The sequence below is a fragment of the Rhipicephalus microplus genome, chromosome 6 (assembly GCF_043290135.1).
Source record: "Rhipicephalus microplus isolate Deutch F79 chromosome 6, USDA_Rmic, whole genome shotgun sequence".
In the NCBI taxonomy this organism is placed as follows: Eukaryota; Metazoa; Arthropoda; class Arachnida; order Ixodida; family Ixodidae; genus Rhipicephalus; species Rhipicephalus microplus.
The window spans coordinates 175361165-175383617 of record NC_134705.1 but is presented as its reverse complement, the minus strand read 5'-3'; the positions used below and the strand labels follow the sequence as shown (position 1 = coordinate 175383617).

The 22453-nt window shown below is 49.9% G+C and overlaps 1 protein-coding gene across 1 annotated transcript; it reads right to left on the bottom strand.

The window, feature by feature from the left end:
• Window positions 1-447: 447 nt before the first annotated feature.
• Window positions 448-22441, bottom strand: LOC119167101 (bifunctional lysine-specific demethylase and histidyl-hydroxylase NO66-like). The gene is made up of 12 exons (XM_037418525.2): window positions 22109-22441; window positions 21879-21995; window positions 21593-21768; window positions 20032-20352; window positions 19155-19262; window positions 19010-19044; window positions 11846-11940; window positions 11602-11685; window positions 8934-9038; window positions 8057-8198; window positions 6758-6872; window positions 448-1020 (listed from the first exon to the last, which is right to left on the bottom strand). The coding sequence occupies exons 1-12, from the start codon at window positions 22154-22156 to the stop codon at window positions 759-761; spliced, it is 1608 nt and encodes a 535-aa protein (XP_037274422.2). The 5' UTR covers window positions 22157-22441; the 3' UTR covers window positions 448-758.
• Window positions 22442-22453: the final 12 nt, after the last annotated feature.

Sequence of the window (22453 nt, the reverse complement as noted above, 5' to 3'; positions counted from 1 at the left end):
AACGCTCTTATTTTTTCTTCAAGTCTAGTGTTCTATTAACATCCGGTATTCTTGATCGTTGCTAGCAGCATTCAACATATACAAAAAGCGTAGGTGTCTGGTGCCAACGCTATTCGTTGCATAGTGGAGCCAAAAAACCTGTCGGAGGTGGTGTACTGAAGGTGTCACGTGTTTCAGAATCACAACCGCATGCCTGTTGTTCTTCTAGTGCCTTTTGGAATGACACTTAAATCAAGATTACATAGGCGATTATGGCAATCATGTGTGGTTTTCCACAGCTGTAGACAAGATTTGCAGCCAGTGGAAAGGAGGGTCAACTTATTTGTGCCTGTGATGCATTCTACAAAGTCAGCCCTATGGGCAAGCAAAGGTTCTCTTTGTTCCTGTGTGACAGTTTTTATAGCCTCAGTAATATAAGGACAAAACAATTGTCACAACCAAAGACAGTGATGTACTGAATGGCTTTATTTGTAAAGAATGTCACAAATACGTCAAGCGACAGTGCAATGATTTCGAGGCGACTAAAAGCCACACATTCAACAATCTCTGTCACTCCATTCGACTAACATTTGAGGTGCAAACACTGCACAAGAGATGGGTGCAACCCCACACAAAATGTCCCTGCAGGGAAGCTGGCCCAAACTGAAGTCTGCATTTATGACGGCAAGGAGCTGCACGCGTGCGGGCACAGTTCGTCAAAAGTGCCCGCTCCCTCGGACTGCGCAGCGCACTGTCTCCCACACAGAGCAACATAGAGTCTAGTCATCCTCAATTTCGAGCGGCTGCTTGGTTATGAGCATCCCCTTATCGTATAGGATGCTGGCCAGTTCGAGCCGGTCAACAGGATTGTCCAGTGGGAGGTCGTCGACCTTGACGTAGCCTGGGTAAGCCAGCACGAGCGCCTCCACAGCCGGCGCTTGGTCGTCACCCAAGACGATGTACTGCGGGTCTCGCCCCTTGTATCGCCGGCTGTTGTCGAACGAGTGGTACAAGCGCACCTCCTCTTCCTCTACAACCATCCTGGAAGAAGCGGTGAGTCATTGCCAACCAATCGAAAGAATCGACACTTTTTCACTTTCCTGTTCTGCCCTCTGCTGTTTTGGTGGGGGGGAGGGCGGAGCTTTGAGACATGATTTGGGGCAAGCAGGACTTCTAAACATACAAAAAAATGGCACACTGGGAAAGATACTCAGATACAGCACCGATTCAGATTCAGGGCTGTATCCGCGTATTAATGTGCGTTTAGTCCTTTTTTGTGCGGTTTAACCTTTTGTAAGTGTGAATCAATTCGCCGAAGCAGCTTTTGTAACAATCTGGATCGCCAAAATGAGCCTCCCAGATCGAGAGGCAGGCCGAGGCCATACCAAAAAGTTTCACGCCCCATCCACTAGAGCACGGTCGCATGCACCATGGCACCCTAAAAAAGCCAATCACATTTACTGGCGGTTCACTTGGGGTCACCACGATGCGACTTTTTACCCTTTCTTGAGCCCACAGTGTACCCTTGTGGACTTTTGTGTACACACGACGGGATGCCAAATCGGCGGGGATAGATGAAGAGCAGGCCCCCAGAGTCGAACATGGCAGGGGTTATGTGTCTGTGTGACGAAGCAGGGAAAGCGAGAGCAGACGACGGAGTGGCCGATCGCTGGAAGGCGAGAAAAACGAAGGAGCTCGGGCTGCAGAGAAGATTAAGAAGGGCGCGCGCAGGCGAGACAGTTTTTTTTTTTTTTGGAACGCCGGCAGAACGGGCGGCAGGTTGTTGGAGAACCCGCATCTACGCGCGAGGTTCGCATACACAGGGCGCCTGTCTTCGGGACAGCGAGCGCCTCACGGTCCTCGCCTGGCAAGACCTGGGACGCGGCCTGCTGCTCTCGGAGAACCCGCACCTACGCGCGAGGTTCCAGATTGTCCACCGCCGTCGAGACGAGCGTCGCAAGGTCCTGGCCTGGCGCGGATGAGCCCTGTCTGGCTACCGGCTACCGAGCGACGGTTCGTTCACTCGGCCCTTAACCCCTGCTGCTGCTACGTCGTTTCCACACCGGACATCTACCCGACGACGATTACGTCATCACAGGGACGCAACCAGCCCACAGCCTCCTGGTCCCCAAGCACCGCCACGTGAGACAATTGACTAGTAGTGTACGCTGCCGCTTTATGTATTTCGTGTGTGTATGCTGTCAAATACAATTGTAGTGTGGTTTGTTAACGTCAGATACCGTCTCCTCCATCCGCAACGCGTCACACGCTCTGCGGCGCGACGAACCTCACCAACAAACATCACATCTGGCGTCCGCGCGACAGGACCGCTCTTATCCTATAAAAGAGCAGCGCGTCGCTTATGCGGGTCTGACGGTTGACGATGGAGACGGACAAGCTCACAGCAATTGGAAAGGAACTGGGGTTGAGCGGTCCAGGGCTAAAGCAGTGGATCGATGAGGAGCGCGTACGTGAACGAGAAGCGCGGGAAGTACGTTTAGCCGAACGCAATGCGGCAAAAGAAGCTGATGCCGAGGCACTGGCGAGGCTACAAGCAGAAAAGGAGGTTCTCGAACTAAGGTTGAAGCTCCGAGAGTTAGATGCGACAACGGGTAGCGTGACTACAGGTCAATCAGTAGAGGGTCCGCACATGGGTTCTCCTCAAAGCTACGAAAGTCCGCACAAACTCATACCGCCCTTCAACGAAGTTCGCGACGAGCTGGACGCGTACATCCAGCGCTTTGAACGCGTCGCCAGGAGCCAGGATTGGCCGCAAGACAAGTGGGCCCTTTCACTGAGCCTTTGTTTGACAGGGGAAGCGCTAAGTGTTGTTGGCAGGATGGCACCTGACCATGCCATGGATTACGCAACGTTAAAGAAAACGTTGTTGCAGCGCTTCCGGTTTACAGAGGAGGGCTACCGCACTAAGTTTCGGTCGGCGAAGCCTGAGGACTGCGAAACGGGTCGACAGTTCGCTGGGCGATTGCTAGGTTATTTCGACCATTGGCAAGAGATGGCCAAGACCGAACGGACGTACGAAGCTCTACGAGACGTTATTGTTTCAGAGCAATTCATCACGCAGTGCCACGAGAAGCTGGCAATCTTCCTGCGGGAAAGGGATTGCCGAGGAATTGAAAAGCTAGTAGAAGCTACTGATCATTATATGGAGGCGCAGGGTTTCGTCAACCTTGGTAAAGGTAAGGACGACAAGGACCATAAAAAGCCACCAGATCGAGCGCAGGCCGCACTACGGAAAGAGGAAAAGGACAAACCACATTGTTTGCTTTGTGGAAAGCGCGGTCATAAGGCCTCAGATTGCTGGGCAAATACTAAAGGGCCAAGGACAAAACCAGCCTTCTGCGGAAAATGTAGACGTAGTGGGCATAGCAAAGAGGACTGCCCTAACAAGGGAAGCGGTAAAGCCTCGTGCCTGAAAGAGCAAGCAGAAGGTCCGAAAGCATCAAACCAGGAGACACAGGCTTCCCGGCAAGGTACTGATTGCTCGAAACGTACGAGAATCAAGTGGGAGGACAAGTCTATGCCTACGGCCGAAGGCGTCCTTGAAAACCAGCCCGTTACGGTCTTACGGGATACAGGATGCGACTCGGTTATTGTGAGAAGGTCCCTTGTACCAGTCAGCAATCTGACGGGGAAAGTTTCCTCTGTGTGTCTTCTTGATCGAAGGGTACTGAAACTGCCGGAGGCAGACGTGCGAATTATTTCACCCTTTTTCTCAGGCAAGACTCGCGCGATCTGCATGGATGACCCACTGTATGACGTCGTTCTGGGAAACGTCCAAGGGGTCCGTGACGCCTCCGATCCTGATCAAGATTGGAAAAGACACCTACGTCCAGCTAGTCCGATGAAAATATCATCTAGGGTGGGAGCGGACGACGGATCGCTGACTGGATCTTATACTACAGATGCATTCACTTCGGTTGCGAGGCAATCAAAGGAAAACGAAGTCGCCGCGACAGTCGGACAGAGTTCTCGTCGCCTGCCGGTACCAACAATAAGTCCCCTAGATATGAGTGCACGTGACTTGCAGAAAAGTCAGAGGGATGACGCTAGCTTACAGAAATGCTTTGAGGCCGTCGATAAACCCATCCAGACCAGGTTTGCCGAGATTCTTTTCTTTACAAAAGAAGAAATTCTATACAGGAGGTACAAGCTCAGATCGAAGAGAGAAACTGAACAACTTGTTGTACCTACAGCCCTCCGCCATTGTGTAATGCAAATGGCTCATGAAGGAATTCTTGCGGGCCATCAGGGTATAAAACGCACAACAGACCGTATCCTCGAGGAGTTCTATTGGCCAGGGGTACTTTCTGACATCACACGATTTGTGAAATCGTGCGACACGTGCCAGAGAACTTTCCCAAAACACTTAGTTGGGCGAGTACCGTTGGGTAAAACCCCCGTCATTGATACACCGTTTAAGAGAGTGGCCATTGACATTGTGGGACCATTATCTCCCAAGTCAGAAAAAGGGAATAGATACGTTTTGACAATGGTGGACATGGCAACGCGGTATCCTGATGCGGTGGCGCTGCCAAGCATTGAAACAGAAAGGATCGCTGAAGCACTGTTGGAGATGTTCTCGCGAGTGGGGGTACCTCAGGAAATCATCAGCGACCGAGGCACGTCTTTTACGTCCCACCTAATGCGCGAATTCAGCAGGCTTCTATCCTTCACACAGTTGCCGACGACTGCAACCACGAGAAACTGCCTATTCGACAATCGAGCGCGAAGCCCTGGCACTCACGTGGGCCATCCAGAAATTTCATATTTACTTGTTCGGGCGAACGTTCATACTACAAAGCGACCACAAGCCTCTCGTTTACATCAACTCCGCCAAACACATCAACAGCCGTGTTCTACGTTGGAGCCTCATACTCATGGAGTACGACTTCAGCGTTGAATATATAAAAGGCAGTGAGAATGTAGGAGCAGACTATATGAGCCGGTTGCCAAGCGCATGAACATCATCGCTACACGGCTTGAGGATTTCGCAGTGTCGGGTATAATTGATGGAATTTTTTTTTTCGGTGCACATTACTTACCGTGACGGACCAACTTTCATCTCGTCTTGCGAGTACCTTTGAGAGTGTCGGGTGTGCGGGGCCCTGAACACTGGTGACAACTTTTGTGTCTCTTATGTGTGCCGAGTGTGCGGGGCTCGGAAGTGTAGTGCAGTGCTCCGAGTGCGCGTGTACTACGGTGTCCCAAGGGATCCAGTGGCAGCTGCAAGTTCTTCACAGCGAAGAACCTTCTTAAGTGGGGGGGTAATGTGACGAAGCAGGGAAAGCGAGAGCAGACGACGGAGTGGCCGATCGCTGGAAGGCGAGAAAAACGAAGGAGCTCGGGCTGCAGAGAAGATTAAGAAGGGCGCGCGCAGGCGAGACAGTTTTTTTTTTTTTTTGGAACGCCGGCAGAACGGGCGGCAGGTTGTTGGAGAACCCGCATCTACGCGCGAGGTTCGCATACACAGGGCGCCTGTCTTCGGGACAGCGAGCGCCTCACGGTCCTCGCCTGGCAAGACCTGGGACGCGGCCTGCTGCTCTCGGAGAACCCGCACCTACGCGCGAGGTTCCAGATTGTCCACCGCCGTCGAGACGAGCGTCGCAAGGTCCTGGCCTGGCGCGGATGAGCCCTGTCTGGCTACCGGCTACCGAGCGACGGTTCGTTCACTCGGCCCTTAACCCCTGCTGCTGCTACGTCGTTTCCACACCGGACATCTACCCGACGACGATTACGTCATCACAGGGACGCAACCAGCCCACAGCCTCCTGGTCCCCAAGCACCGCCACGTGAGACAATTGACTAGTAGTGTACGCTGCCGCTTTATGTATTTCGTGTGTGTATGCTGTCAAATACAATTGTAGTGTGGTTTGTTAACGTCAGATACCGTCTCCTCCATCCGCAACGCGTCACACGCTCTGCGGCGCGACGAACCTCACCAACAAACATCACAGTCTGCCATGGGAGAAGCTGACCCGATTTATAGGGCCCAGCTGATCCTATACAGCCAGGCATGAACTCCCTTCTATTCGCTCCAAAGAGCGATGCAGCAAGACCGACACTTTGGAGCTAGGGACTTCACGTTCAGCATGTCTACGCATTCTCATATCTTTATTTCCAATTTTCTTTTTCTTGGCAGTGCAACAGACAACGAATTAGCCACATTTCAAAGTGAAGGGAATCGTTGCGCATTCGATCAGACGAACACAGGAGCGAAAATACCGAGCAAAACGGAAAGAGTGCGTTCAATCGAATGAGCAACAATTCCTATCAGAGGTATGCACCAACTGCACCAATCTGAACAAAAAACTGGCTACGATTCAGTTGTTTAGTTTGCTAGAGCCAACGATGGTATCTCCTTAAAAAGGCATTAAATACAGCCAAGACACGCAATAATGAAATCGCACAACTACAAAATTCTCGCCTTGCTGTGTTGCAAAAATTTATGTTAAATACATGGCAAGGGTTGACAAGACAAACTGACTGTATTTTGTAGTATTTTTGCTTCATGAACCGCTTCCCAATTTTAAGGCTATTTCTGTTGAGAACTAACTGAATTTTGTAGTATTTTTGCTTCATGGATCCCTTCCCAGTTTTAGTTATTCTGTGAGAATGAAATTCTCGAATTGGTGAACTTTTTTATTTTCCATATTTATCTCATTTTTGCAGGGCTCAACTGTACTACCCTTGGCATGAAAACGAGTGTCCTCAAAGCGTGGTGCAAATGAGCTGTTCCTTAATTTTGAAAAAAACCCACCTGACCGCATTCCTGCGAGCAAGGCGCACTTGAGCATCTGGATCTAGCTCCTGCACGTCCACGACTTGGCCTCGATGCCAGCGTTCACCGCTGTGAACACTGCGTCGACGTTCCTCTGCACAGGTGATAATCGTAGGGGTTCGAGCTCCGAAGAAAACACGATGTAATGGTGAGAGGCGTCGCTGTAGAAGGCTATGGAAATTTAGATCATCCGGTGTGCCGTAACATGACCTAAATTTAAGCACACGAGCCTTTAGCATTTTGCTTCCATTGAGCTGGGATTTGATTTCTGCGAGTTGTTTTCTTGCGTCATATGAAAGGGCAAGCCCTCGAGAGCCTAAAAAACTTACTTCTAATTGCAAGTGCAACCTAAAAAAAAAAAAAACAGTGATTGAAAGATGTTTTAAAAAGCTAGTTTCGTTTCATACCGTACCCTGACGTCACAACACAGTATAAGCTTCTTGTCCTGTGCTCACACAAGATATCACGACGCTTCCACAGCTACTCCAGTGCCGTGGCTCTGCTCGCAATGCACAAGCGGTCATTTCAGAAGTTTGGTACCTGGTGTCGTCACAACTAGCCAGACTGCTGTGCGAAGTCACTAGAATTAGTACTATAGCCTGACATAAAGTTAGTGTCAACGACAGCAAATGAACCATAGAAAAACTGACTTTAATATGAAAAACAAAATATCTTATCAGCATTTGCTGGGTTTCACACTTGCTCACAGCTGTCTTTGTATGCCCCTTGTCAACAAAGGCTCCCGAAGAGCCGGGATAGTCCTCTATGGACTGTTAACATACGCCTACCACCGAAAATGCACTGCCGAGGCTGTTACGTCGGCTTTTGCAGTCCTGTGCAACAGCTTAAAACGGAGGGGTTCCTCCTCATTGAGAGGTCTATACAGGAACTTGGTGTGGCAGAGTGAACTCTCCTTCGAAAAATTGGGGAACCTGTAAGCTTTGCCTTTAAGAGTTGAACGGAATAGTTATAACCGCATGCACGCACACACACAGATTGCAGAGTCTCCTTCCGAATCACTGGCGTGCCTTCGATTCTCGCTTCTCGGTGGAGACCTAAAGTGTACCGCAAAGAAAGCCAAAGTGCAAACACCACCCAGGTCATACCTTTACTGCATCTACCCATTTTTCTCACTCTCAACCAAGGACGCCAACGCCGAAAATTCTGTGGAATGAGCTCTTTAACGCTGCTGCTTTGAAAACAGTGTTAGCACCTTTAACAGATAAACCGCGGGTGATGGTGAGTGAAAATCTACAGCAGGGGCATTCGGGTGCTCACCTTGTGAAAGGAGGGGAGGGAGGGCCTCGTGAAGGTGAGCTTTGGCGTTCTGATCGACGGCTGCATCGACGGGGCAATAGTTGACCAACTTCTCCACCAGGTGGCGCACTTTGTCCAAGAAGGCTTCACGCGCTTTGCTTGGCTGTGCAAGTTCAGGCAATCACTCTACATAACCATAACTCTAATCGACATACGAGAACTCTGTCTAGGGCAGACACTGACACAGAACTTTGTTGATTAGTTTGCGATGCAACGCTAACCTATAGAACTCTCTAAAGAAGGGATAGCGAACTGGTTGCCCGCATGCCTTTTGCTAGCGGCCTGACTTTTTTCATCCCATATTTTGTTTACCTTATAAATAAGTATGTACATGAACTACGCAGACGTGAGTGGTCTGAAGTGTTTTTTGTTGTGAGCTACTACTCCATGCGGTACCCCTAAAATCACACGAAAAAAGGGGGGGAAAGGGAAAGGCGCACGAGCACATTTTAAAAAATTTATCTAAGATGTTCTCGAAGATAATAAAATCGAATTCAGGTGGGGCAAAGTGGCTTCACGACACAGCTTGAAAGCTGTGCAGAAAAGCTAGCTTCACAAGAATGTGCGGGGATCATTGTCAGAGAGACTTCACACTCGAAACGAGTTTTCGATTCTAGGTCGACCCCTTCAACTTCGGATTTCAAATTGAGACAAAATGGGTCGACCTACAATCATGTATGTACGGTACTTCAGAATCAGTGACTCGAGATAAGTATCGATAGCCTTTAGAAACCAGATATTAAATACCCTTCAGAAATGACCTGCTATTCTGCTAGATGACAAGTCGCACACACTGTTCAACAATAAGAAGCAAGCAAGCTGTCAAAAGACCACAAACCACGTCTGAATTGACCACGCCCATGTAGTTGAGGTAGCCTCTCGGCAGCGACCTCCTGTACTCCACGTCTTCCTCCATCGCCAGCTTTATAGCCTGAGGGATCATCTGAATACGAAACATTGAAACAATTACGAGATGGTCAGACACACTCATGCTTTAAGCTAGCACCGCAACGTTCTTCAGCATGCGTCTGCTCTATGGGTCAGCCGCCACCTCGTGCAAAGATGACGTGGCACCCTCCGGCAAAAAGAGTATTCCACACTCGCCGCCTTGGCTACAGGTAGCCCTGGCTAAAGTGAGCTAGAACAGGGTAGCGGGCTCACTCACTGGCTGATGCCATGCAATGCAGTGACGCAGCGAAAGTCACAAAAATGTGTTTCGGCGCGGCACCACCACCGCCTTAAATGTAGTGAGCATTGGTGCTGGGCCAGTTGCTGCGTGTTTCGAGTGGCAGTCAGTGTGTGCGAGTTTTGTTCCTTTGAGTACAAGCCACACAAACTTGTTCGGTTCCTTAACTCTTCTTTCTGTGTTTTAGAGCAAGCATCGATTGCCGGGCAACGACGCTGTCGTCTACTGCACAACTGTGCTGGCTGCAAAAAGTGAAGTACACTCAGAAAAAGTAGTGATGTTCTTTCATTCTTCGTCTGATGACTATGGCAAGGTGTATGCTGGAGGTACCTTGCTGAAAAAGATTCCAGAGCGAAGTGACGCCGCAGCTGAGTCAATCCTTCAAGAAACCAACACTGTAATGTTATGTGGTGGTGCGATATCCTAAGAGGATCATAAGTATCAGTGGTTAATTCGGAAACTCAAAGGCCAAGTTATTTCACACCATGGACCGTACTTCAGTAGCAGCTGTATGACAAAGGTTGCCAAAAAATGTGACTATATTGTGACATTAGCGTGAATTGACTTGTGATTTACGGACACATAATGTCCACGGCATCAAGATCGCACCAGTTTTCTTTTAATTTTCTCACCTACACCTGCGTCACCCTCTATGCAGCCCAAATTCGCGTGCATTTCCCTGCAGTATACTATATGACGACAGCCCACAAAATACCATGTTTTTAGTTGCGCAAAAACGCCTCCATCAGGCAGCGCCCTACAATGAAGTCACTGGTAGTGCCAGCACACATGTGACATACAGTCGAATTCGAACTCGAAGGGGCCCGAAAATTTGTTCGAATTAAAAGAAGTTCGAATTATTGAAAGCTAAGTAAACAGAGGGCTCCTCATGCAGTGGCGCATGTGCATTAAGCTAACGCAAGAGGGGGAAGTTTCAGAAGACTTACATTTATTCCCAAATCACAGGACATCCATCATTAATTGAAGTAATCGGTAATGCGTGTCTGCACACGTTTGCCTTGCAGCGAGTCAATCAATTTTGCATGCAGCTTGCAAAGCATGTCTGCTTCGGTGTCAGCATTCTCTTGGCAAGAGAAGTTGCGCGCGGCAATGTCCAGCGTTGACACTCTCTAAAGACAACAACAACAACTGCATCTCCGTTACTACCCTCTGCGCAAAAGCCGCAGCGTGGCCAGCACGTGACGAGAAAGGAGAAGCGTCTCCACGCGGAGAGAAGCAGATTGGCATTTTTTTTTTTTTTTGCTCTCGTCGGCGCGTTGTTGAAAGCAGAAGGGTACGTGGCAGGGACGGGAAAGGGGGAAGTCTGGCACCGGCACGTGATAGAGAGCCACACTCCGTGACAGCTTTCTTTTTTTTCCCCTCTGTCTCTTTGCACGCAGTGTTGGAAGAATGTTCTCTACGTGACAGGGGCGGAAAAGGGAGAAGCGTGGCACAGGCGCGTCGCAGATTGGCATTTGAGAAAGCGCAAATATCCCACCCCAGCCTTCTCTTTCCTTTTCCTTTCCTTCGCGCGCAGCGTTGAGGTGTCGGAGGTGCCGCCGCAAGATTGAGCGGGGTGCTTAGAGCATTTTCTGAGCGCAGTATGTTCGAATTAACCGTCGCAAGAGCTTGGGCGCTCGAATTACTGGGCATTTTCGCCCATTGGAATACACATAGCTTTGACGGGACCTCATCGTGAGTTCGAATTAACCGGAAGTTCGAACTAAACGTGTTCGATTTAATGAGATTCGACTGTATCCGGCTCCAAGCAGGGGAACCCAGCAACCCCACTACTCTTTTCCAGCTCACTTTACCGTGGGTAACACTTCCAGGGATGACGTGTATAAAAATACCTAACGAAGTAGACGAGGCAGCACCTTCTATCATAGCTTGATCGGTAAAGCATCAGAAGTGTAATTCAAAGGTTATGGGTTTGGATCCCCACTGACTGAAAGGGTGATTTCTGTCAACATTAATTTATTCTAAATTATGTCATAACTACACCACACTTAAAGGCAACAATCAGTGTCTTATGCTTTCTTTTGCCTAATTAATTAGTCCACTGGATTAATTTGGTTGTGTCTAACAAAGAAACAAGGTTCTACAAAAATTCTCCCTTTATTCATGTCCTCAACACAAGTAACAACTGAGCGGCACTGACTGTCCACCCTCAGAACAGCTAGCTTGAACTCTTGAAAACAGCTAACTCTAGTTGATGGGCTTTAGAGAGACAGCCAGCACTAACATCGCACCACGGTGATACAAGGCAACAAACAAATGAACAGTTAGTTGCCACAAAGGAATTCGCTTTGGAACACACCTTCTCAAGAAGATCGCCCCACGTGTTCCGTTGGTACGTCGAGAGGGTTAGGTGCAAAGAGTGGGTGTCCTCGGGGGTGTATGCCTGCAAAGAGAGCAATCACTCAAACAGGGTGCGATGGTATACACCTATACATTTTTCTTTCAGTCCCCGACGGAAACTAGAAGGCACTTATGTGCTGCTGTAAAACTTTAATCGAACACAGGTTTTCGTGGTGCAGTACGACTGCTATGGGACCCAATACCTGGTGTATGATGCCCCGAGGAAAATAGAGCAAGTCTCCCGGCTCCAGGACAGCTTCCAAGATTGGATTCCCTACTTCGTCAGGGCCGAAATTTACTGGAAAGAGAGGAAGCAGGAATGTGATGGGGGACTGTAGTAACACCACATCAGAAGACGGCTACTGGAACAGTCAAACGTAAGCTATCATTAACAAGGGCTCAAATCACCATGGCAACATCGATAATGGCAAAAATCTTCCAGCACCGGGGTGAAATCATGGCTGAAAGAACATTTGATCCAACTTTATGTAACAAATTAACAACAACAAAAAATATAGATGGTACACCACCTATGTAAGTGGCACCTTCGAGGTACTTATACAAATGAAAGGTCACCCAGTCTACCAGTTTGGTCAACCAGTCTCGTTGACCTCCCCTCATTTGTGCAAGTGTACATTGAAGATTTCACTTGCATAGGTGGGGAAAAGTCTATATTGTTTGTTGTCAGTTGGTTACGTAAAGTTATAGTAATAGTTGTTTCTTTTAAATCCATAGTAGATCTGAGGACATTCTAGTACACTCGTAAGGTACTTTGGTGCAAGTAATGAGACATCATATTGTCACGGGGTCGTGACGTGGCCGAAGACAGGAGACTTCGTGTTAGGATTTAACTGTTTATTTGGGCGAACCTGTGCCCGGTAAACTGAAAGTCCAACTACAGCAGCAGTCTCGCACAGATAGCAGTCTCGGACTGATAGCGGCGAACGGAGCGTCGGCCTTCGATCAACAACTGACAAGCGGCGAAGCGCGTCGGCATTTATACTCTTGCCGTCGAATGTTCTAGCGTTATCGCTGGCGGTGGCGTAGGTTCCAGAACAATCTGTACCGTTCGCACAGTGGGCGTGATCTTATCGAAATGATCTACTACAGTCCGGAACCTTCTAGAAAACTGCAGGCGCGGTTTGCGCTGAGAATCGTGCGGTGTTTTCGGACGATAACAAAAACTTGGGAAATGGAACGTGGCATTGCCCCCCTCTGAAAAAAGGCATCGTCCCGATGCTTTAACTAAAGATGAAAGTACAATAATAATGCAAGAAAGTACAATGAATAAATTACGATACAACAATAATACAAAAAAAACACTAGTTCAGTTTGTTAACGCGCATGAAACGGCTTGAGGCGCGCGACATGGACGACTTCAGGTCGCGATCGGCGTCGTTGAGAGTTCGTGATGCCGTCGGGCACAACCTCGTAATCAAGTGGGCCGAGCCGTCGAACCACCCTGTACGGTCCGAAGTACCGTCGCAGAAGCTTTTCACTTAGTCCACGTCGGCGTATCGGCGTCCACACCCAAACACGTTCACCGGGCTGGTATTCCACGAAGCGTCGTCGAAGGTTGTAACGGTGGCTGTCGGTGGTCTGTTGATTCTTGATACGGAGACGCGCAAGTTGTCGGGCTTCTTCGGCGCGTTGAAGGTACTCGCTCACATCGAGGTTTTCTTCGTCGGTGACGTTGGGTAACATGGCATCGAGCGTCGTTGCCGGGCTCCTTCCGTAGACCAATTTGTATGGCGATATCTGCGTCGTCTCCTGCACCGCCGTGTTGTATGCGAAGGTCACATACGGAAGAATGGCATCCCACGTCTTGTGTTCGACATCGACGTACATTGACAGCATGTCGGCGATCGTCTTGTTAAGCCGCTCGGTGAGGCCGTTGGTCTGTGGGTGGTACGCTGTCGTCCGGCGGTGGTTTGTTTGGCTGTATGTCAAGATTGCTTGAGTTAAGTCGGCAGTGAATGCCGTTCCTCTGTCGGTGATAAGGACCTCTGGGGCGCCATGACGTAGGACGATATTTTCGACGAAGAATTTAGCTACTTCGGATGCACTGCCTTTTGGCAGGGCTTTTGTCTCGGCGTAGCGGGTGAGGTAGTCGGTAGCTACCACGATCCACTTGTTTCCGAAAGCCGACGTCGGGAACGGCCCCAGTAGGTCCATACCAATCTGCTGGAAAGGTCGGCAAGGTGGATCAATTGGCTGCAGAAGTCCCGCTGGCCTTGTCGGCGGTGTCTTGCGTCGCTGACAGTCCCGGCATGTTCTCACATAACGAGTGACGTCGGTGGTAAGACGTGGCCAGTAGTACCTTTCTTGTATCCTCGCGAGCGTGCGAGAAACACCGAGGTGCCCTGCCGTCGGATCGTCGTGCAGGGCCTGCAGGAGTTCTGGTCGCAGAGCTGAAGACACCACAAGGAGGTACTTAGCTCGAAGCGGTGAAAAGTTTTTCTTTTGTAGAAGACCGTTTCGTAGAAAGAACGACGCAAGTGCGCGCTTAAATACCTTCGGGACTTCGGCGGTCCTGCCTTCGAGGTATTCTATTAGGGCCTTAAGTTCCGGGTCGGCCCGCTGTCGTTCAGCGAAGTCGTCGGTAGTTATCGTTCCCAAGAAGTACTCGTCATCCGGGTCGTCGGGTAGCGGTTGGTCGACAGGCGCACGAGAGAGACAGTCGGCGTCAGAGTGTTTTTTGCCGGACTTGTAAATGACAGTAATGTCATACTCTTGAAGTCTCAAGCTCCATCGTGCGAGGCGACCTGAAGGGTCCTTCAAGGTGGCTAGCCAACACAAGGCGTGGTGGTCGCTCACAACTTTGAAGGGCCTGCCGTAGAGGTAGGGGCGAAATTTCGACGTAGCCCAGATGATGGCGAGGCACTCCTTTTCTGTTGTGGAATAATTTGCTTCTGCTTTGGATAGCGATCGGCTGGCGTAACTAATAACCCTTTCAAGTCCGTCAGCCCTCTGCACAAGAATGGCGCCAAGACCTACGCTGCTTGCGTCAGTATGTATTTCTGTCTCGGCGAATTCGTCGAAATGGGCAAGTAACGGAGGCGTCTGGAGGCGATGTTTAAGCTCCTGGAAAGCGTGTTCCTGTGGCGTTTCCCACTTGAACTCCACGTCGGCCTTGGTAAGGTTAGTGAGAGGATCGGCGATGCGGGCGAAGTTTTTCACGAACCGCCTATAATAGGCGCACAGGCCCAGAAATCGGCGCACGGCTTTCTTGTCAGTGGGCGGCGGGAAGTCGGCGATGGCGGCTGTTTTCCGTGGATCGGGACGAACTCCAGACTTGCTGATAACGTGCCCCAGAAACAAGAGCTCCTCATACGCAAATCTGCACTTTTCTGGCTTCAGTGTGAGTCCGGAAGTCTTGATGGCTTGAAGTACAGCTTCAAGGCGCCGAAGATGCTCGCCGAAACTCGAGGAAAACACGACGACGTCGTCCAAGTACACAAGGCAAGTCTGCCACTTCAATCCTGCCAGTACTGTATCCATAACGCGTTGAAACGTTGCAGGCGCTGAGCAAAGGCCGAAGGGCATCACCTTAAACTCGAAGAGGCCGTCCGGTGTTATAAACGCCGTCTTCTCTCGGTCTCTTTCGTCGACTTCGATTTGCCAATAGCCAGTCTTGAGGTCCATTGACGAAAAGTACTTGGCGTTATGGAGCCGATCAAGTGCGTCGTCTATTCGTGGGAGGGGATACACGTCCTTTCTTGTGATTTTGTTCAGGCGGCGATAATCGACGCAGAAACGTAGGGTCCCATCCTTTTTCTTCACTAACACCACGGGGGATGCCCATGGACTCTTGGACGGCTGGATAATGTCATCCCGCAGCATTTCATCAACTTGTCTCTTCATGGCCTCACGTTCTCGCGTCGAAACCCTGTACAGACTCTGACGGAGTGGTCTGGCATTTTCTTCGGTTATGATGCGATGTTTCGTGATTGGGGTCTGCCGAATTTTCGATGACGACGAAAAGCAATCTTCGTATTGCAGGAGCAGGGCCTTGAGCTGTTCTTGCTTATCGTTCGGAAGTCTGGGATTGACGTCGAAAGCTATGGGAGGGGCTTGGTTCCTGTGAGCAGGTTCCGCAGAATCGGCGAGGGCGAAAGCACTGGTGGCTTCGACAATTTCTTCGATGTATGCGACCGTTGTTCCTTTGTTCACATGTTTGTACTCATTGCTGAAATTCGTGAGCAAAACCGTTGCTTTGCCTCCCCGCAGCTCTGCAATTCCTCTTGCGACGCAAATATTTCGGGTGACCAACAGATGCTGACTGCCTTCAACGACGCCTTCCAAGTCAGGTGATTTAGGAGCGCCGACTGAAATAATGACGCTTGAGCGAGGCGGAATGGTGACTTGTTCTTCCAGCACATTCAAGGCATAGTGTCCTGACGGCGTGCGCGGCGGTAGTGCTTCTTCTGTGGATAACGTTATCGACTTTGTTTTTAGGTTGATGACAGCACCATGGAGGCATAAGAAGTCCATGCCAAGGATGACATCTCTCGAGCAACGCTGTAGGACTACGAAGTCTGTAGGATAAATACGGCCGTTAATGGTGACTCTCGCTGTGCAGATACCTGCAGGCGTTACGAGATGACCTCCGGCTGTGCGGATTTCAGGGCCTTTCCAAGCTGTCCTAACTTTCTTTAACTTCGCGGCGAACGACCCACTGATGACAGAATAGTCGGCTCCAGTATCGACGAGAGCAGTCACACTGTGGCCGTCGATAAGAACGTCGAGGTCGCTAGTTCGCCGTCTCGCATTACAGTTAGGGCGTGGCGTCGGGTCACGGCTGCGTCGGCTTGTTCCGCTGCTTCCATGCTGCGTCGTCAGGCCACCTTCGGTAAATGAACTTTCGCCGTCAGGGCTTTGCCTGGCTGGCGTTGTGTTCGGAAAGCACCGTCGCGGCGTCGTCGTCGTCAGAGGATCTTCGGTAGTTCGTCGCACAGCAACCGCACCTCCACCGGTTGCTGCCCTTAGTTTCCCGGATACGGGCTAGGAGACCGGCCCCGCGTTGGGCCAGAGTACTGCCGGTGGTGCGGTGGCGTGCGGCGGCTGGGCGACGGCGAACGCGAAGGGCTTCGTGGTGTCCACCGAGTTCCTGTCAGGTAGTCGGCGATGTCACGTGGTCGTTCTCCTGGCTGTGGACGCGGTGCATTGACGGCGAAGCCACGCAGTCCCATCTGTCGGTACTGGCAACGGCGGTATGTGTGTCCGGCCTCGCCGCAGTGGTAGCAGAGCGGGCGATGGTCAGGGGTGCGCCAGACGTCAGTCTTCCTCGGTGCACTGCGCTGGGCCGCTGGCGAACGGTATGACGTCGGTGGGGGTGGTGGCGGCAGTGGCGTCTGTCGACGGAAGTGCGATGGGGCGGCGTTTTGGCGTGGACGGGGAGGAGCGTTGTGGCGCAGTGCAGCGGCGTAGCTCATAGCTTCCGGCTCGGGCAGCGATGCGTGGGGAATTTGAAGCGATTGCCTAACTTCTTCTCGCACAATGTCGGCAATTGAATCCACTTGAGGCTGGGCCGAAGGCAACAGCTTGCGCAGCTCTTCCCGCACGATCGCTCGGATCGTTTCACGCAGGTCTCCGGAGTTACTGGCTTGAGCAGCAGCGCAGTCTGCAGTCAGGCAACGATTATACTGTCTGGTGCGCATGTCCAGGGTCTTTTCGATAGTGGTCGCTTCTGCTACAAATTCTTGGACGGTTATCGGTGGGTTTCTCATCAGTCCCGCGAAGAGCTCCTGTTTGACCCCTCGCATGAGGAAACGAACTTTTTTCTCCTCAGGCATGTCTGGATCAGTGTGACGGAATAGTCGGGTCATTTCTTCTGTGAAAATGGCGACATTTTCATTTGGTAGCTGAACCCGAGTCTCTAATAAAGCAGCGGCCCTCTCTTTGCGAGCGACGCTCGCGAACGTTTGAAGGAATGCGCCGCAGAAAACATCCCACGTTCGGAGCGTGGACTCCCGATTTTCAAGCCAAGTCCTTGCGGTGTCTTCCAAATAGAAGAACACACGACGCAGCTTTTCGTCATGGTCCCAGTGGTTGAGGGCGGCCACACGGTCGTATGTCTCCAGCCAGGACTCCGGGTCTTCGAACGATGACCCATGGAAAATTGGTGGTTCCCTGGGTTGATGCATGACCATCGTGGGCTGGGACGCTGCGGTTGTCATTGTCGCTGCAGTCGCGGTCATGGCCTTCGTCTTCCGCGCCTTGTCTGGTAGAAGCCCGTACTCCGGTGGTAGCCCTTGCTGTCGGCGGCTTGTTCGCTGCTCCTGGTTGGTGTCGGTGTCTTCTCCGCGACGTGGGCTGGGTTCACGGCTTGACGGGGGCGTCCGGTACATGAACGAAGCAGCACCTCCACCAGATGTCACGGGGTCGTGACGTGGCCGAAGACAGGAGACTTCGTGTTAGGATTTAACTGTTTATTTGGGCGAACCTGTGCCCGGTAAACTGAAAGTCCAATTACAGCAGCAGTCCCGCACAGATAGCAGTCTCGGACTGATAGCGGCGAACGGAGCGTCGGCCTTCCTTCGATCAACAACTGACAAGCGGCGAAGCGCGTCGGCATTTATACTCTTGCCGTCGAATGTTCTAGCGTTATCGCTGGCGGTGGCGTAGGTTCCAGAACAATCTGTACCGTTCGCACAGTGGGCGTGATCTTATCGAAATGATCTACTACAGTCCGGAACCTTCTAGAAAACTGCAGGCGCGGTTTGCGCTGAGAATCGTGCGGTGTTTTCGGACGATAACAAAAACTTGGGAAATGGAACGTGGCAATATGGTGGGTGGGCACATGCGTAATTCATGCGTCGTGTTACAGTGGCAGCTTTTGAATCCTTATATGTTTCACCACAATGCACTCCATTTCTTGACGGTGCAACACATCTGCAATGCAGTGAAGCCGACTTCACTCGGACATGTTTTTTGTTTTATAGGGCCAACTTTATTTGCTGCTGCGCTCGAGGAATGAGCACAATTGATTAGAAAGCAACACCCCCACCATGTGGGCTACACCCAACTAAGAATCAATACATATTAACCAAGTTCACTTTTCCATTCTTATAAGTATGAATTGACAAGATTTTTTATATAGCACTGGCATAGCTAGAGGGCCCCTTCTAAACTTTTATTTTTGCATGCATAAATATACATGCACACAAGCAAATACGCACAAACATAAAGTGTCATTGAATAAATGACCCCCTCTCCCCCCCCCCCCCCCCAAAAAAAAAATTCTGGCACACCCCTACAGCATATGCTTCCAACTACCCAAAAAACCTAACAAGGCTTCAATTAAAAAACTTCTTTCTTATTGCCACAAATGGCAATAATCATTAAGAAATCAGATGTGCACTTGCCACTTGAGAATCGTGGAAGCTCTTCCGAGGGGTCCCTGCGAAATTAACAAACAGCCAGTGTTGGCGACAGAAATCCATAGGTCTGTCTCAACAACAATGCAAATAATAATAACAACAATGCAAATAATATGAGTAGTGTACGAACATTGGAGGATAAAGGCGCCAACATTTGCGGCCTTCCAGCTGGACGACGAACGCCTCAATGTCGTCATAGTGTGGAGCAAACCCTTGGGATCCAGCTGGAGTCAGGTACCTATGGAACAAACAACGAAAGTGTAGCAAGAATGAAAAAACCGGCAGTTACTAGGTATAAGACAGACTGAAGCTATAATATCAGTAGCCAAATATCAAGTAACTTGACTCTTGACCCTCCAAGCTATTTTTGTAATAAATATTTCTGTATTACCATTTTCATTCAGTGCTTCGTGGAATGAGCTCATTACATAAATGCAGCAGATATATTCAAAACAATGCAAGTAGAGAAAACAATTACTGAAGTATGAGATGAAATATGGCTTCCCAGCCCGATTAGCTGTCATTTCTTCTCATGGTATCGCAACAAAAAATAGCTTGCATTTTGAAATTCCAGCACTGTCCCAGCATAAAAAAAAAACTGGAGACATGAATTTCCTCAGGTGGCCAGTGGCTATAGAAATTTGGACTTTCTGCAGTGGACAACTTCACTTAGTCCACAGTAGAGGGCATGAGAAATGCGAGGACATATTCAGCTCTTCTTAGGGATGTACAAGATGAATAAGCTAAAGTTGTCAAGCAGGAAAAAGCAGTCAAGCCAAACTTACATTGTTGCAATCAAAATAATGTAACTAACCAAAATTAATTCCAGCAGCATCGTACCACCGGGTTCTCCTTTGAGGTGGGGGGGGGGGAGGCAAAGATTCATTGCAGCACTCCTCCCCATATTAAGTCAATATATGAGGCACACTTTCTGCCTCCCCTCTCTTAGGTGACCTGGGGGGTGGGGGGAATAAAAGGAGGGCGCAAGAAACGAATGGAACGCTCACATGTTGGCACCCACAAAGCTGCCAAAGAACTCCTGCAGGACGGAGCAGAGGCGCCACACTGCCCGGCTGTATGTCTGCGGGTTGAGCAGGCGCACCGAGCAGCCCTTCTGAAAGGCGTCCCACACGACGGCAGCGTGGGCGCGCCCGTCCGGGTTGTGAGTCTCTCGTTTGCCCCCCTCGTAGGTGGTCAGGTCGATGTTCTCAGTGAAGAAGAGGCTCCGCTCGCGTAGGATCCGGTCCAGCTGATCACAACTCATCAGGCCCTGATAGAAGTCGGGCTGGTGGCGCCTGAGTAGCATGGGCTTTTTCTCCCAAAGTTCTCTGCAAGTACAGTCGAGGATGTAGATTTGCCATGTGCCCTGTTTCAGACCGCCCAGCCAGTTCTTTTTTTTTTTTGGACAGTGGGCTAGGTTAAAACCGGCACGTCAGAACAACCGTCATTGGCCAGTTCTTGCGATTATCTTTGGCATTTCATAAGGGTCAATTCAACAACTACGATTACAACTACTTGACGTCAATCAGCAAGACATACTAAACTTTTTAATTACATTCCTTCTGGTGCCCATAAAGCTCGAAGCAAGATCCCTACATTTATATCAATCATTGGAGTAAAATGAAAATCAGCATCAATGGTTGCTTCATGCCTCCTTTCTTGCACCATGAGCATTGGTTCTCTGCCTTCGAAACAGCAAAAATTGCATCAATGCGTGTTCCGGCAAGAATGGCGCATAAGAGCTGGTTGCTGTGCGTAGACACCAATCTCATGTCTTGTGTGCAAACAAGTGTACAGTGAAATCTTTCTGTACAAAGTTCTCACTGTCACCGTATTTTTATGCCAACCAGCAAGATCATTTGTTAGCTCAGAATTGTTTTATGTAGATGTACATCATGCTGATGAGCGATCTAGGAAACAGTGTTACAGCAAATGGCATCAAATTTCAAAGATTTAACTTGGTGTCTTTGTTCCAACGTGACGAATACTTAACCCTTCAACAAAAGGTCATTTTCGAGGAAGAGTTATCGGAAAAAATGGCAACCCTACAGCAACATGTATTGTCAAAAATATATTAAGGTCATGGCACCATGAATTCTAGTGAATAGTTTTCACACACCTCCACAGATACCAAGGCATAGCAGACCCATGCACAGATAGTACGCATTACTTTATGACAGCTGATCGTTCACAAATTTGTTGCTTGGTGTGTGACATGCCTGTCAGGCTATGGCGCTTTTTGTTTTTGCCGCTTCATGCGAATACTCATACGTGGGAACCAGGATGAAAACGATGAAATCTAGACACTCAATAAGTGTGATGGTATTAGCATGTCGTGTCTTAGCTACAACGCCAAGTGCCTGCTTTGGCAACCAAATGAATAATGGCGCAAAATGATACTGAGTCGTTACATGCGACAGGTATACCATTTCGTAATATCTAGAGCATTTCACTTGTCCACGAACGTATATATCGTTAGCACGCATCCCAGTATCGATCCGAGTAAGATGACTGGAAGTAAGCGATAAATTGAGCTGTGCTGGTAACATTTATCGTCTCGAGACCTACCTGAAGAAGCGGTCTCTTTCGACGGGTTGAATCAGCCAATCGAAACAGCGTTCCGCGGCTAGTTCGCTGCCTCCCGAGGCGATCGACTTTGCTGCTCCCGAGTCGTCGCTAGATGTGGAACCGTTCGCGCCGTCATAAACCGCGCACTGCCCCTGCTTTCTGATCTTGCCATTTCGCTGCAAAAATAAGAATAGAGGAGGAATTTTACGCCGAACAACCTAACCGAAACAGCAGCTTATTAGAACTAGAAAGCTCGCTCAGCCTCCTCTGCCGCTGACGGCAGTACCTGAGGGGTACCTGAGCCCCTTCTCTTCCGGCGTTGACGTTTGTCTGCGACTTTTCCGGGAGTCCCAGGTGGACGGGCATTGGGGCTTTTGGCAGATCTCTTGTTAGTTTTCGTTTCCTGCGGTAGTTGGAGCAATAAATACAGAATCGCGCAGTGTCAAGAGTAGTGTAATCGGAACACGATCTGACGGTAAAGAAAATCTCCCGTAGCACAGCGTCACGCATGTATACCTTTCGCTTCCTGTACACTGCGATCGCGGACTCCGCGTTCCTGTTCATTTCGTGCGCACGCAGGCGGGTCCACGCTTTGGACAGCACGTGGGCTAAACTAGCAAGCCGTCTCGCGCCGGCGTTTGTGCGAAGCGGACTCGAACGCCCCTCCAGCTGAAAGCAGCTCAGTCGCACACGTTTCAGCGATAACCTGGCTAAGAATGACGCATACTTGGGCTGTTTGTACGACTACGTTGTTACGATGACTGGCATTCCATAAAAACACACGGCACACCGAAGAGAACAAACGATCGCGGTGGTACCGGCTGCACACGCTCTATACAATCGACTACAGATTGGCTTGAC